At 47.1% G+C, this 16,188-nt stretch overlaps 1 protein-coding gene across 7 annotated transcripts in view; it reads right to left on the bottom strand.

Moving 5' to 3' along the window:
* The window catches only part of PGAP2 (post-GPI attachment to proteins 2), a 162,617-nt gene that overhangs the window by 34,143 nt on the left and 112,286 nt on the right, over nt 1–16,188 (bottom strand). For 5 of the 7 annotated variants that reach the window (XM_029601976.1, XM_029601974.1, XM_029601970.1 and 2 more), the window contains exons 3-4: nt 10,357–10,609; nt 8,037–8,143 (exon numbers count right to left, since the gene is read on the bottom strand). In XM_029601976.1, the coding sequence (XP_029457836.1) occupies nt 8,037–8,143; nt 10,357–10,609 (360 nt within the window). The remainder of the gene's footprint in view (nt 1–8,036; nt 8,144–10,356; nt 10,610–16,188) is intronic. The other 2 variants (XM_029601975.1, XM_029601971.1) reach the window with 1 other exon arrangement.

The raw sequence follows: 16,188 nt of genomic DNA on the forward strand, positions 1-16,188 counted from the left end.
ATTCCAGTACTGAACCCTTCATGCAGCTCTGCCAGTGCACCTTGTTCCTGCCTTTCAGCAACCTCTGCTATTCCAGTAGTGAGACACCACCCCCCACAGCTCTGCCAAATGCACCTCATTCCGACCCTGCAGCACCCCCTCCTATTCCAGTACTGAAACCTTCATGCAGCTCTGCCAGTGCACCTCACTCCTGCCCTGCAGCGCCCCCTCCTATTCCAGTACTGAAACCTTCATGCAGCTCTGCCAGTGCACCTCGCTCCTGCCCTGCAGCGCCCCCTCCTATTCCAGTACTGAAACCTTCATGCAGCTCTGCCAGTGCACCTCACTCCTGCCCTGCAGCGCCCCCTCCTATTCCAGTACTGAAACCTTCATGCAGCTCTGCCAGTGCACCTCACTCCTGCCCTGCAGCGCCCCCTCCTATTCCAGTACTGAAACCTTCATGCAGCTCTGCCAATGCTCCTCGCTCCTGCCTTTCAGCAACCTCTGCTATTCCAGTAGTGAGACACCACCCCCCATAGCTCTGCCAAATGCACCTCACTCCTACCCTGCAGCACCCCCTATTCCAGTACTGAAACCTTCATGCAGCTCTGCCAATGCTCCTCGCTCCTGCTTTTCAGCAACCTCTATTCCAGTAGTGAGACACCACCCCCACAGCTCTGCCAAATGCACCTCATTCCGACCCTGCAGCACCCCCTCCTATTCCAGTACTGAAACCTTCATGCAGCTCTGCCAATGCTCCTCGCTCCTGCCTTTCAGCAACCTCTGCTATTCCAGTAGTGAGAAACCACCCCCACAGCTCTGCCAAATGCACCTCACTCCTGTGCTGCAGCGCCCCCTCCTATTCAGTACTGAAACCTTCATGCAGCTCTGCCAATGCTCCTCGCTCCTGCCTTTCAGCAACCTCTGCTATTCCAGTAGTGAGACACCACCCCCACAGCTCTGCCAAATGCACCTCATTCCGACCCTGCAGCACCCCCTCCTATTCCAGTACTGAAACCTTCATGCAGCTCTGCCAATGCTCCTCGCTCCTGCCTTTCAGCAACCTCTGCTATTCCAGTAGTGAGACACCACCCCCACAGCTCTGCCAGTGCACCTCGCTCCTGCCCTGCAGCGCCCCCTCCTATTCCAGTACTGAAACCTTCATGCAGCTCTGCCAGTGCACCTCGCTCCTGCCCTGCAGCGCCCCCTCCTATTCCAGTACTGAAACCTTCATGCAGCTCTGCCAGTGCACCTCGCTCCTGCCCTGCAGCGCCCCCCTCCTATTCCAGTACTGAAACCTTCATGCAGCTCTGCCAGTGCACCTCGCTCCTGCCCTGCAGCGCCCCCTCCTATTCCAGTACTGAAACCTTCATGCAGCTCTGCCAGTGCACCTCGCTCCTGCCCTGCAGCACCCCCTCCTATTCCAGTACTGAAACCTTCATGCAGCTCTGGCAGTGCACCTCGCTCCTGCCCTGCAGCACCCCCTCCTATTCCAGTACTGAAACCTTCATGCAGCTCTGGCAGTGCACCTCGCTCCTGCCCTGCAGCACCCCCCTCCTATTCCAGTACTGAAACCTTCATGCAGCTCTGCCAATGCTCCTCGCTCCTGCCTTTCAGCAACCTCTGCTATTCCAGTAGTGAGACACCACCCCCCATAGCTCTGCCAAATGCACCTCACTCCTACCCTGCAGCACCCCCTATTCCAGTACTGAAACCTTCATGCAGCTCTGCCAATGCTCCTCGCTCCTGCCTTTCAGCAACCTCTGCTATTCCAGTAGTGAGACACCACCCCCACAGCTCTGCCAAATGCACCTCATTCCGACCCTGCAGCACCCCCTCCTATTCCAGTACTGAAACCTTCATGCAGCTCTGCCAATGCTCCTCGCTCCTGCCTTTCAGCAACCTCTGCTATTCCAGTAGTGAGACACCACCCCCCACAGCTCTGCCAAATGCACCTCACTCCTGTGCTGCAGCGCCCCCTCCTATTCAGTACTGAAACCTTCTTGCAGCTCTGTCAATGCGCTTTGCTCCTGTGCTGCAGCACCCCCTGCTATTCCAGTACTGACCCTCATACTCTTGCCTCACAGCAAATCCTGTTACTCACACAGCTCTACCAACGCACCTCACTCCTGCCCTCCAGCACCCCTCCAGCGATGGGCTATAAGACTTCTAATCAGCAAAATGGGAAGTCTCTCAGCCTTTAGATTTCTTAATATAACAACTGCAATGCAAACGCCACCCAAAATTTGCCTGGCCTTGAGTGCCCCCTGGTGGAACATCCGAGGATAATTCTCGTGGTGCACGGGCTGAAATCTCAGAGCGCGTAAGCAGGGTCAGCTCAGGTCAGTACTGGGGGATGGAAACTGCCCAGGAGCACAGCAGGCTGCTCTTCTGCCTCCGAGCCAACCCCTATCCCATCGCGCCACCCTAAATTCAATGCCCCTTATGGAAAAGGTCAGATAAATTTTAATTTTGGAAAAATGCCCTGGGAAAGAAACCACCAAAAATGATTGTGATCAAAAAGAAGAGAATAAAAGCCAGGACCCCTGCCATATTTTCGGCAGTGGGATTCCGTAGCCTGCCCTGTAAATATAGGGACGGTGTTGACTTTGCCCCCCTCCTGTGGAGCCCCAGATCACTTGCATGTTTTGGGCCTGCCTCTCCTCTGTGATTGGTTAATTTTGCCCGTGGAAATTTCCTTGTGGGCATCCCTGACACATTTAAGGGACACCTCCCTGATAGTTTTAAGCCGGGGCTGATTTAACGGGTTTCCTTTTGCCTCCCACCCAGTCGTGGCAGGTAACCTGCGCCCGGATGGACTTCCTGATGACCTACGATGGTGATGAGATGTGGGCATATCAGAGGTTTATCCCTGCTGGGTCGTGGCGGGGAGGGGTTGGCGGATCACCCCAAGAGTGGCCTGGTGAGGGAATCGTACAGGATGTGATTATTTTGGATCGGGTTCGGGTTGATTGCTTGTTTTATTCTAAATGGGTGTGGGGCACGGTATTTGTGCGCACGGATCGAAACGGCGGACAGGGCGAACAGAGCCAAAATGGTGACGGCGACCACGCAAACAGTATGGCGACCAACTCTTGAGGGTCTCCACATGGGAGAGTCTTTACTCATAGGGGAGTTGGTCCATTCCCCTTATCATTTTGGTAGCCCTTCTCTGTTCCTTCTCCATCGCAATTATATCTTTTTTGAGATGCGGCGACCAGAATTGTACACAGTATTCAAGGTGCGGTCTCACCATGGAGCGATACAGAGGCATTATGACATTTTCCGTTTTATTCATCATTCCTTTTCTAATAATTCCCAACATTCTGTTTGCTTTTTTGACTGCCGCAGCACACTGAGCCGACGATTTCAATGTGTTATCCACTATGACACCTAGATCTCTTTCTTGGGTTGTAGCACCTAATATGGAACCCAACATTGTGTAATTAATGCATGGGTTATTTTTCCCTATATGCATCACCTTGCACTTATCCACATTAAATTTCATCTGCCATTTGGATGCCCAATTTTCCAGTCTCATAAGGTCTTCCTGCAATTTATCACAATCTGCTTGTGATTTAACTACTCTGAACAATTTTGTGTCATCTGCAAATTTGATTATCTCACTCGTCGTATTTCTTTCCAGATCATTTATAAATATATTGAAAAGTAAGGGTCCCAAAACAGATCCCTGAGGCACTCCACTGTCCCCTCCCTTCCACTGAGAAAATTGTCCATTTAATCCTACTCTCTGTTTCCTGTCTTTTAGCCAGTTTGCAATCCACGAAAGGACATCGCCACCTATCCCATGACTTTTTACTTTTCATAGAAGCCTCTCATGAGGAACTTTGTCAAACGCCTTCTGAAAATCCAAGTATACTATATCTACCGGTTCACCTTTATCCACATGTTTATTAACTCCTTCAAAAAAGTGAAGCAGATTTGTGAGGCAAGACTTGCCCTGGGTAAAGCCATGCTGACTTTGTTCCATTAAACCATGTCTTTCTATATGTTCTGTGATTTTGATGTTTAGAACACTTTCCACTATTTTTCCTGGCACTGAAGTCAGGCTAACTGGTCTGTAGTTTCCCGGATCGCCCCTGGAGCCCTTTTTAAATATTGGGGTTACATTTGCTATCCTCCAGTCTTCAGGTACAATGGATGATTTTAATGATAGGTTACAAATTTTTACTAATAGGTCTGAAATTTCATTTTTTAGTTCCTTCAGAACTCTGGGGTGTATACCATCTGGTCCAGGTGATTTACTACTCTTCAGTTTGTCAATCAGGCCTACCACATCTTCTAGGTTCACCGTGATTTGATTCAGTCCTTCTGAATCATTACCCATGAAAACCTTCTCCATTACGGGTACCTCCCCAACATCCTCTTCAGTAAACACTGAAGCAAAGAAATCATTTAATCTTTCCACGATGGCCTTATCTTCTCTAAGTGCCCCTTTAACCCCTCCATCATCTAACGGTCCAACTGACTCCCTCAAGGGCTTTCTGCTTCGGATATATTTAAAAACGTTTTTACTGTGAGTTTTTGCCTCTACAGCCAATTTCTTTTCAAGTTCTCTCTTAGCCTGTCTTATCAATGTCTTACATTTAACTTGCCAACGTTTATGCTTTATTCTATTTTCTTCTGTTGGATCCTTCTTCCAATTTTTGAATGAAGATCTTTTGGCTAAAATAGCTTCTTTCACCTCCCCTTTTAACCATGCTGGTAATCGTTCTGCCTTCTTTCCACCTTTCTTAATGTGTGGAATACATCTGGACTGTGCTTCTAGAATGGTTTTTTTTTTTAACAATGACCACGCCTCTTGGACATTTATTTTTACTTTTATAGCTGCTCCTTTCAGTTTTTTTCTAATAATTTCTCATTTTATCAAAGTTTCCCTTTTGAAAGTTTAGCACGAGAGCCTTGGATTTGCACACTGTTCCTCTTCCAGTCATTAAATCAAATTTGATCATATTATGATCACTATTGCCAAGCGGCCCCACCACCGTTACCTCTCTCACCAAGTCCTGTGCTCCACTGAGAATTAGATCTAAAATTGCTCCCTCTCTAGTCTGTTCCTGAACCAATTGCTCCATAAAGCTATCATTTATTCCATCCAGGAACGTTATCTCTCTAGCGTGACCCGATGATACATTTACCCAGTCAATATTGGGGTAATTGAAGTCTCCCATTATTACTGCACTACCAATTTGGTTAGCTTCCCTAATTTCTCTTAGCATTTCACTGTCCGTCTCACCATCTTGACCAGGTGGACGGTAGTATACCCCTATCACTATAGTCTTCCCCGACACACAAGGGATTTCTACCCATAAAGATTCAATTTTGTATTTAGTCTCATGCAGGATGTTTATCCTGTTGGACTATATGCCATCCCGGACATAAAGCGCCACACCTCCTCCCGAGTGCTCCTCTCTGTCATTGCGATATAATTTGTACCCAGGTATAGCACTGTCCCATTGGTTATCCTCTTTCCTCCATGTCTCTGAGATGCCAATTAAGTCTATGCCATCATTTACTGCTATACATTCTAATTCTCCCATCTTACTTCTTAGACTTCTGGCATTATTTATTTTATTTATTTATTTAAAAGTATTTATATACCGTTTTTCAAAACAAGGTTTTTTTGTCAAAACGGTTTACATTGTAAAATGAAAATAAAATAAATAGTTAAAAATTAAAGATAAAAATAAAATAAAATTAAAATACAATAACTGGTATATACCCCATGGTAACAAAAAATCTAATTAAATAAAGTAAAAAGTGGAGCTGGGCCATAAAACATGTTTTATGGGAGGGAAAAGGTAGGAAAAAATGAATGGGGAGGAGGGAAGGCATAAGGTGGAAACATGAGCGATGTTGAGGATATGGAAGAGATTGTTAGGTTACTGAGTGTTGATTATTTGAAGTAGTGTGTTGTGGATGAATATTAAATGCTAATTGAAATAAATATGTTTTTAGTGTCTTCTTAAATTGTTGGGTATTGGATATTGAACGAAGTAAATTGGGTATAGAGTTCCAAATGGTGGGTCCTGCTACAGAAAATGCTCTTCTTCTGGTAATATCAAGTCTGGCCTGTCGTGGAGAGGGGATGTCTAATAAGTTTTGAGTTAGTGATCTTAAATGACGGGTGGGTTTATAAATGCGGAGTAATGAGCAAAGCCATGTGGAAGATGAGTTATGTAGTAGGCTGTGAATAATGGTAAGAACTTTGTATTTTATTCTATATTTTATTGGTAACCAATGTAAGGATTGAAGAATGGGTGTAATATGTTTTCGAATGGGAGTACCTGACAGAATACGAGCAGCGCTGTTTTGATCGATTTGCAAAGGATGAATTATAGAATCGGAAAGTCCTAAATAAAGAGCGTTGCAGTAGTCTAGACCAGAGAAGATTAGAGATTGTAGAATAGTTCGAAAATCCTGATAAAAGAGAAGAGGACGGAGACGTTTTAAGAGTTGTAATTTGTAGAAAGATTTTTTTGTTAAGGAAGAAATATGTTGTTTCATGGATAGGTCTGAGTTTATGATGACTCCTAGGTTTGTAGCGTATTGTGTAATAGGGATAGATGTTCCGTTTATAGACCAATGTGAAGGTGGACCAATAGAAGTCTCTGAGATAGAGGTTAAATGAACTATTTCAGTCTTGGATGGATTCAGTTTTAAGCGATTATGGGAGAGCCAGGAATTAATAGCATACAAACATTAATAGCATACAAACATTTCAAAGTTTGTTTTTTTGATGGACCAGGATAGTTCCATCGGTGACCAGAGACCTTGTGCGGATTTGTCTGCATACACCACGCCCCAACCGGATAGGCTGGCATCGATGGAGATTATCAGGCAATTCGGAGGGTCCAAGTGCACCCCCCCCCCCCATATTCCAGATTGTCGCACGAAAGCCACCACAACAGACTGATTCTGGAAGCAGTGGCATTAGTAGGTGGAACTGTTCCGACACCGGACTGTATCGCGACAAAAGCACATGCTGTAACGGCCGTGAGTGTACGCACATGGAACCAAATCCAAGGTGGAAGCCATGGACCTCAGTACTTGTAGATGATGCCAGACAGGCTTGTACTATGTACAAAGGGTTGCAGAGTCCAGGATTAGAGTGGCTTTGCTGGCAGGAGGCTCTAATCTAATAACTACTGAATTGGTTGAGTGACCAAACTCCCAGCATTCTTGGTCTTGAGAAATCAGATGAAGGACTTCATGGCCACGGAATATCGTATAGCTGGGACAGTCACCTAAAGCTTATGCTAGCTTTTGCTAAGTCTGGAAACCTTTTGTGGCAACAGTGCCTGAGGAATACCCAAAACTCCTTATTTTAGACAATGATCTCTAGTCATTAGCAGCCAGTCAGCCCCATGGTAAAACTGAGTCACCCCTTAGAAGCTGTTTGGGTGTTAAAAGTTATGTATAGTACAAGTCAAGATGCCATTTGTAACCTTGCTGCTGTTGACAAAGAAATAAAGGAGCTGAACCAGAAAATCCCTGCTGCATCTCGCAGGTATTTTAGGGTTTTATGCTGTTTTGCATAATATTTGGTGGTGCTGCTGGACAATTTTTTCTTGCATTATTGTAATTTTGGTTTTGGTGAGGTCTATGTTAGGCACTTTTTGTTTGACCGGAGGTTTATGATTTTGAGCTGTGGTGTATTTTTTCTGTTGATTCTGTTATGAGCTGTATTTTATATATAGTACTTTTTATTTCTACTTAAGAGTATATCACTCTCTCTATAAATTCAGCGTCCGTTTTCTTAACAGGACAGCCGATCACTCCCAGGCGCCAGCTGCACACAATCGACCCTAGCACCTCCTTGATAACGCAACCCCTAATTAATACATTGCATGGCCCCCCAGGGGCACATTAAGAAAGCGGGCGCTGCAGTCAGCGCATCTTTTTTTTTTTTTTTTGCATCAGCCCCTTAATGAACAAACATCGCATGAAAGCTCCTAATAGAAAGTGCCCTGCAGTGCGGGTCCCCCGGTACCAGTCAGCCAGAGGCGCAGAAGAGGAGAGGAAGGGTACCGTACCTCGTGACTTACTGTGTTTTTCTTCGTCATGCGCCAGAGAATGCACGTCAGCAGCATGTGGCTGAGGGAAAAGACCATGAAGAACACGAAGGCATTCATGTGCACCTCTGCAGCAAGGAAAGAGGAGAGCTGGCATTAGTGAGAGGGGATTCTGCACACACAAGACAAGCCCGGCGCTCTGCTGGCTGCAGAAGAGCGAGCCGAACGGCCCTGCAACCCGTTTTCCTTCCCGTTCCTGAAGCAGAGAGTGGGGAACGTTTCCGGCAGAGCGCTTGCCCAGCTGAGGCAGGAAGCTCTGCAGGACATTTTCCCCTCTCTTTAAGCCCTGGGCTGGCTCCTGTAGGAAGGCCCAGTGCATTTGCCCACATTGCAAGCCTAAAGCCTGGCTGCTGTACAGCCAGGTCCCTGATTTTAGTTATATATATATATATATATATATATATATTTTTTTTTTTTAAGATTCCCTAAGGAACGAATACCAGCAAAACTAAAAACCTAACACTAAACCCAGACTACGGTTTTGCACCTCCACCATCTGCTGGAGACAGAGAAATACTGACAGACCCTAGGTGGCACCTCCGGGGTATAGGACAGAGTCCGTAAAACTTCTCTGTCTCCATCTGCTGGAGGGGAGGCAAAACCCAGGAGTCTGGACTGATCCGGGTACGTACAGGGAATGCGTGTTTCCTACGTCTCTGGCTTCGTCCGACCAATGGGACCCATCAGTGCTAAAAACGCCCACAGGGGTGCACGTCAGTGCAGACGGCTTTCCACGCCTTTGCTAAAGCACTGTCAGGTGGCTTCCATTACCCTTGAGGCCCAGCGGTTGGAGGGCCCAGCATCGCAATACGCGCAGCGCATACCAGATGAGGGACAGTCCCTCCAAGTTTGCAATCTAGTCAAGACAGAGATGGCACTCAATGAAATGCATTTACGAGGTTTTGAGTTAAGGCCATGACCGAGGAGGTTATAGATGGGGTTAAATTGAGGATTTGGTTGGATGGGGCTATAAATATTTAAAGTTAAATATCTAGTGCTTGTACTGGGCTTTGTGCCCACCCCTCTCTGATCCTGTGTGAGATGGGGGTGGGAGGGCTGAAACACAGCCTGCTCTACAGCGACACCTGGGGGTGGTAAGATAGCAGCACTGGGTACAGCTGTGAGGCGAGCTGCATCCTGTCCCTCTCAGTCACTGCCTGCAAGGAGATGGAAGCAGGAGAAGGGCCTAAAGGACCTGTGTGAGATCTCGGAGGACAGCCAGAGGACCCGACAGGAGAAAAGCCCCTGGATGACAGTCGGATAGAAACAATAAGACAAGAGGTTGCGAAGGGAAGGAATACAAGTTCTCAATGAGTCAGATTTAAGCAGAAGTAGAGCAAAGAAAGTGCAATAGGCCAGGGGGGCAGCTTTGGTTGGCAGAATTCTGCATTAGAACATTTTTTATTACATTTTATTCCTCTTCCAGAAGTTACATGAAATTAAACCCTTCAATAAAAGCTGTGCTATTTCAAGTGTGCCAGCAGATCGCCCGCAGGCTTTAAGTCAGAGGTTTCAGTTTGGTGAAATTCATGCTGTGATAAGAGAGAGGAGTCTGCAAATGTTGTGGTCAAGCTGGGATTTAGGCACAGGCAACTGTCTAGGGCGCCAGAAATCCAGGCCAGCCTGCAGCTGCTGGCCCAGAGTGAAAGGGGGTGCTGCCCTGGCCCTCTGCCTCTGGGTGCCAGATTCTGGTCTCTTAGCTGTGTAAGAACTGAACTCTCAAGCTCTGTATTTACAGCTATCGGCAGCACGGCTTGGACGTAGAAAATCAACACAGGGAAAGAAAAACATTCTGCACAGCACTGCAGAACAGATCCTGTATAGGCTGAACGGGATCTCAGGGGTGACCCAGGCAGGATGTGCTGCCCCCAGAACAGCTGCAACCCCAGGCTCATTTGGGACAGGTTAGGTATCAATTAAAAATAATGTCAGACTTGCACTATGGAGTCCTTCCATCTCTCCAGCCATGTGCAAACCAGTGCTACCAGTTGTCTCCAGCTCACTGGGATTTGGTTTATACTGGCTCTGATGTCAAAAGTGACAGACACACGTATTCTGAACGTGCCTTGAACATGGCTACACCCATGAGGATGAGAATGTCACTGGTTCAGGATTAATGCATGGTAAAAAGACCTTTGCAAACTTGACCCAGTACAGGGTATGCAGAGGTTTCTTTTGGATAGTCAAAAAGTATTTGGAGAAAACCTGACTCCTGGATGCCTGGCGCCAGGATTTTAGGGCAGGTTTCCTTCAGACAGAAGGCCACAGGTCTTGCACTTACCGTAGTTCTCCAATGACGACACGTACGTCAGCAGGAGGAGGCAGAGGTTCTCCAGCACGTTGAGGGCGAAGTTCAGGCAGCACCACCGTCGATAGGACGGGTGAGGGCAGGGCGTGGTGTGGTAGTGATTCCAGTAGGCCACGGCCACCATGAAGCGTGGAGCAGAGTGCAGGCCTATGCAGAGGCGCCAGACGTAGCGCTGCGGCGTCTCACCCCCAATGGAAGCGCTGATGGAGGGAAGGTAATTGGGAACCTGAGACAGAAGAGGACAGGATCTCTAGAGACAGCCGCTACGAGTACCTCGACTGCCTTCTCACAGAGGTTACAGGTAAGCAGTCAGTACCAAAAAGTGCAAGAGAATAACCGGCTCAAAACCAATATGTAGCAAATAACCGTGTAAAAACGAGCTAAACACTTCATTCTAATTATATACCACAGTGCTTTCCTATTTTAATTTTATTTCAGTTTTCCAACGTTTGTAGTAGAAAACTTGGGAAGAGAATTCAATGCCCTTAAAAAAAGTCAGTGACCCAACTTCCAGCCATGCTACTTTAAGAGCAGGTCGCACTGCAGGAGAGCTCCGATGCTCCCCTCCACATATTGATGTCATTATTTATTTTTTTTCCAAAGGAGTCCCGCTATAAAATCTCCCACGTGGGCAGACCAGTCGACACGACCCATAAACTGGGCGAGATGGGCACTGACCGGGCTGAGATTATGGCATCTGCTGATGCTGCAGGAGCTGGAGCGCTGATAAACTAACATCCAGAACATAAGAGGTGCCAAACTGCGTCAGACCTAAGGTCCATCAGGCCCCACACATCTGGTCTTCAATAGTTCACTTGTTAAATGGGGACTTCCTGCATACTTCCAATGCTGTAACTGCAGAGGAGGGCAGGGACGCCACGCTGTGTGGCTCATCTCCCTCCTAAATTTAGATATAAAAATTTTGAGCTGAACGGTTAAATAGTGCATCACCTGATGTGATTCTTAAGGCTCAATCTGGCTTTATGCCTGGCCGGTTAGCTGCGGATAATGTAAGAAGAACATTGAATATAATCTGGAGGATAAAGAAAGAACAGTTACCCTCGCTTTTACTTACTGGAGAGGCCAAAAAGACATTTGACAGGGTTCACTGGCAATTCTTGTTTAAAGCCTTATGGGAAAAACACACGTAGGACCTAATTTTCTTAAATGGATATTCACATTCAGGCCGATGTAATATCAGCGTATCAAAAATGGGCACAGGCTTTTGAATGTGTGCACATCCACCTGTCCTGGGCGCTCTGTGCTGAGAGGCTCGCGCAGTGGGTAATTTGTGCATCCCTAGCGCTCTGCGTCACGCGCCCAGAATAAGTGGCTGGGCGTCCGCAGCAGCCTGGCCAGAGCTCCCTCCCCACCCCCGCAGGGAATAAGTTGATATTAATGCATCCACTCCTTCACTCACTGTTGGCAGGGTTCTGACTGGGCCAGGCCTTGGGGATGCTGCGTTCTGTGGTTACCCCTAGAAAGCAGGATTTATTTTTTTGTTAAGCCCTTGAGCGGGAAATAGTTCTGCTTTCTGTGGTTCCTCCTATTCGTATCTTGCTTTGTAAGAACAAAATCTTTGACAAGTTTCATTGTTCTATGTGAAACTCAATAAGTTTCCAATGAGATTCTACTTTTCACAAAAATGTGTGTTTCTCAGACTGACAAATGTACTTAGTGCCATGATGGGGTAGGTACTTTGGGTCACCAATTTTGATCCTGCCCTTGTATTAGGGAGCTCTGGAAGAAAGTGACAGGATATTATATACATAAAGTGACAGGATGTCACAATTGTTCTATTTGATACTTTTCAGGGACAGACCGATCAGATTGTTGGGGCGGAAAGGTGAAATTAAACTTGCCTGTTGCTGCTTAAATTTCCTTTCCTTTAGTCCTGCCAGACCAGTCCAGATAATCCACTCATCTCCTCTTGTCAGCAAATGGAGACAAAAAAAAGAAGCTCAAAGCTGACTTAACTCCCTCTATAAAAAGATTTTGCTGCTGACTTTTGCTCTTCGGATTTCTGTAGGGGCGAAAACGCTGGGGACCCTTGGAATGGCCCCTCATAAGCGAGAGGTGCTGTAGTTGCTTCCACTTATCTTCCGGGAACTGGAGATTCACCCCATTTATGGGCCAGCTTTTCCAAATGGCTCCTGAACAGGAGTGATCCACTGGGACAGTTGTTCGCTTAGAGACAGCACAGACCAGTGCGCCCACTTTAGGGAAACAAACGTTCTCTTACTGCTGGGTCCAGAGGGTATAGAGCTTCCAACACCCTGCCCCCTTTAAAACTTGCTTCTGGGGCATCCCATTGCAGATCAATCAACTCCTGGATGGCTTCCAGTACTGGAACGTAGCAAGACGTCTTCCGCAGGGAAATCAGAATAGGATTTTTCTTTGCTTCTGTCAGAGTCCGTCCCAGGAACTCCCAGCATCTTCAGGGTCTGGGAAACAAGGGCCGGCAATTCATCTCTGTGAAAGAACCGTAACATGGTCCGATATGGTTCCAACCCAGGGGGGATTTCCCCATCTTCCAAGGAATGAGTATCCTCCTCTTTGTCTCTGCTATCCGGGTCCCTGCCAGGGATATCCTTGATAAGGCGAGGCATGCTCAGAGCCTGTCTGTCGGAATGGGAGAGAGAGGGGACAGCAGCAATTGAGACAGCAGACTGCGCTTGTACGAAGACCTGTAGCCCCTGGAAAAACACCACCCAGGAAAAAGGCAGCCTGGCCTATGTCTAATCCAGAAGGCACTGGGGTGGAAACAGCTGGATTTCCCTCTCCCAAGGATGACCCAGTCAAAGGGAATCTGAAGTTCGGCATATTTCCAGTTAAGGCAGTGACCATCCCATCATCCAAATGGGAGGAGCCTGGCTTAGCAATGTCCGAGGAGGCCAATTCTCCTTTGGCTTCCTTCACAATGCTGACACAAGTTGGAGTCCAGGTCAACTGTGAAGCTCTAATATAGCAAGCATCGCAGAGAGCAAGGCACTTAGGTTTCTTGGTTGGCGGCACCGTTGGCAGCAGTAGTCGTGCACTTCGTCAGCTCGTGTTTAAAAACGTATGTGTGAAGGATCACGTGGAACAGACGCGTCTGGGCTAGCTCTAGGTGCCGCATCCCTAAATCCTCAATCTGCTTTGGAAATCAGACCACTTCTAAGATCCTGCTTATGTCGATCGCAAACTTTATGCACAAATTGCCCTCTTCAATACCTCCAAAGTCTGCCAAACGAGAAAAAGAGAAACAGAGAGTGCAGAATGGAAAGATGGCGGCAGTCACTGATGCAAGCATCAGCGTGAGTCGGAAAAACTCCACCGCTTCACCAGACAATGGAAATTAAAGAAGCGGTCATAGTGGCCCTGATTAAAAAAAAAATTGAAGGGCATATCAGTGCAAATAACTGCACTTCAAGCAACACTATCAGAATTTGCCCTGCGACTAGATCAAGTCGAAGACACGGCCTCCATTTTGGAACATGACATGCTCGCCCTCACCCAATGAGTGAATACAATGGCGATATCCCTTAAGGAAGACACAGAGAAGATCGCAATCTATTCTCAAGATAGTCGATCTAACCTTAAAACTAATTGGAATCCCGGAGTCAATAGAAGAAAACTTGCTGCCTGATCTATTACTTGACTGGCTACCCGACTTGCTGGGCCTACCAGACCTGAAGGGCTTTCTGAAAATTGAGCGGGCCACTGCTTGGGAGCATGTAATACATCTGGCTACAAGACAGACTCATCATTTTCAAGATTTTAAATCACCACAAGCAGAGGAACAAAATTAGCAGGTAAGAACCAATTTTCTTTTCCCTATATGTACCCAGATCAGTCCAGACTCCTGGGATGTACCAAAGCTTCCCTAAGCAGGGTGGGATTGAGAGACTCCTGCTCTAAGCACACTTTCAAAGCCCCTGGAGCCCAGACATCCAAACCATGTCTAGCGAAAGTATGCAACAACCATTTTAAAGTAGCTGCTCTGCAAATCTCCTGCGGAGAAACCCGCTGACACTCGGCCCAGGTGGTCAACTGAAAATGAGTAGAATATGCCCAAAATCCCTCCAGAACCGATAGACGCTAACAGATAAGCTGAACTAAAAGCTTCGTTCAATCACTGCACAATGGTGGCTTTTGACACCTTATACCCCTTTTTTGCACCACTCCATAGAACAAAAAGATGATCTGACAAGCAGAAATCGTTGGTGACCAAGTATGTCTAAACGTCTTAAATCTTTAGAAGACTGCTCCTAGGGATCCAAAGTTGAAAAGGATAGGAGCTCTATCGATTGATTTAAGTGAAAAGATGACACCACTTTAGATAAAAAGGAAGGAACTTTCCGTAAGGACACCCCGTCGTCTGAGATTCTCAAAAAGGGCTCCCTGCAGGATAAAGCCTGAAGCTCAGAAATCCCACGAGCTAAACAGACAGCCAACCAAGAAAACCACCTTCAAGGTGAGATTCTTCATAGTTGCATGCCTCAGAGGTTCTAAGGGAGGCGCACACATACTGTTTAAGACCATATTCAGGTTCCAGGAAGGACACTGCTGTGGACCGGAGGGCGTAAATACTTTACTCCCCGAAAACACATATCTGAATGAGCTGAAAGAGCAATTCCGCGAACCTTACCTTGCAGACATCCTAACATTGCCACCTGGACTCAGAATTGAAGGATAATCCCTTGACCAGTCTTGGTGAAAGGCCAAAACATGTTCTACTGTGGCTCGCCTAGGACACACCTCACCGACTGGTACATCAGTACTCAAAAACCCTCCAGACTCTCGCATAAGCCAGGGAAGCGAAGTGGAAGTCTTCCTAGACTGTAAGAGTAGTGACGAATGCATCCAAATAACCCTTGTTTTTCAAATGCTGCCTTTCAAAAGCCAAGCCGCTAGACAAAATCAATTTGCCTTATCTAAACAAATGAGGCCCTGATGCAGAGGATTCAGTAGATGAGTGAGCCTTAAAGGCCTGTCCACTGCCAGGTTGACTAGATCTGTAAACCACAGATACCTCAGCCACTCTAGAGCAATCAGAATCACTTTGTCCAGATGAGCCTCTATGCACTGCAAGATCTTGCCTACCAGTGGCCACGGAGGAAAAACAAACAGTAGGACATACGTTGGCCAGGGCAGAACCAAGGCATCTACCCCTTCAGTCCCTCTCTCTTTGACGACTGAAAAAATGTAGGGCCTTGACATTGTGGAAGGTCGCCATCAAGTCCACACTTGGCGAGCCCCACCTGCGAGTGACAAGACGCATCGCTTCCTGTGACAAGCTCCCATTCTCCGGGGTCTATCCACTGCCGGCTCAAAAATTCTGCTTGCATATCGTCCGAGCCTGCTATGTGCGAAGTTGCCAGGCGATTCAGATTGTGCTCTGCCCAGGCAACCAAAAGATGGGCCTCCTGAGCTACAGTTAGACTCTTAGTTCCTCCTTATTGATTGATGTAAGCTACTGTAGTCGCATTGTCCAACAAGACTCTTACCGGCTTTCCCCTCATCAAGGGCAGAAATGCCAGCAGCGCCAGACACACTGCTCTAGTCTCTAGGCGACTGATGAACCAAGAGACTTCTCTGGTGACCAAAGACCCTGAACAGACTGGCTCTGACACACCGCTCCCCAACCTGAGAGTCTGGCATTAGTAGTGATGATCGTCCAGACCAGGATATCAAGATCCATGCCTTGACTCAGCTAGTCTGGGAGGAGCCACCAAGAAAGATTGGAATGTGCAAACTCCAGGAGAGGAAGCTGAAAATGCTCCAATAACTGATCCCATAAGAACATGCCATACTGGGTCAGAC

Source organism: Rhinatrema bivittatum, chromosome 5 (assembly GCF_901001135.1).
Source record: "Rhinatrema bivittatum chromosome 5, aRhiBiv1.1, whole genome shotgun sequence".
NCBI lineage: Eukaryota > Metazoa > Chordata > Amphibia > Gymnophiona > Rhinatrematidae > Rhinatrema > Rhinatrema bivittatum.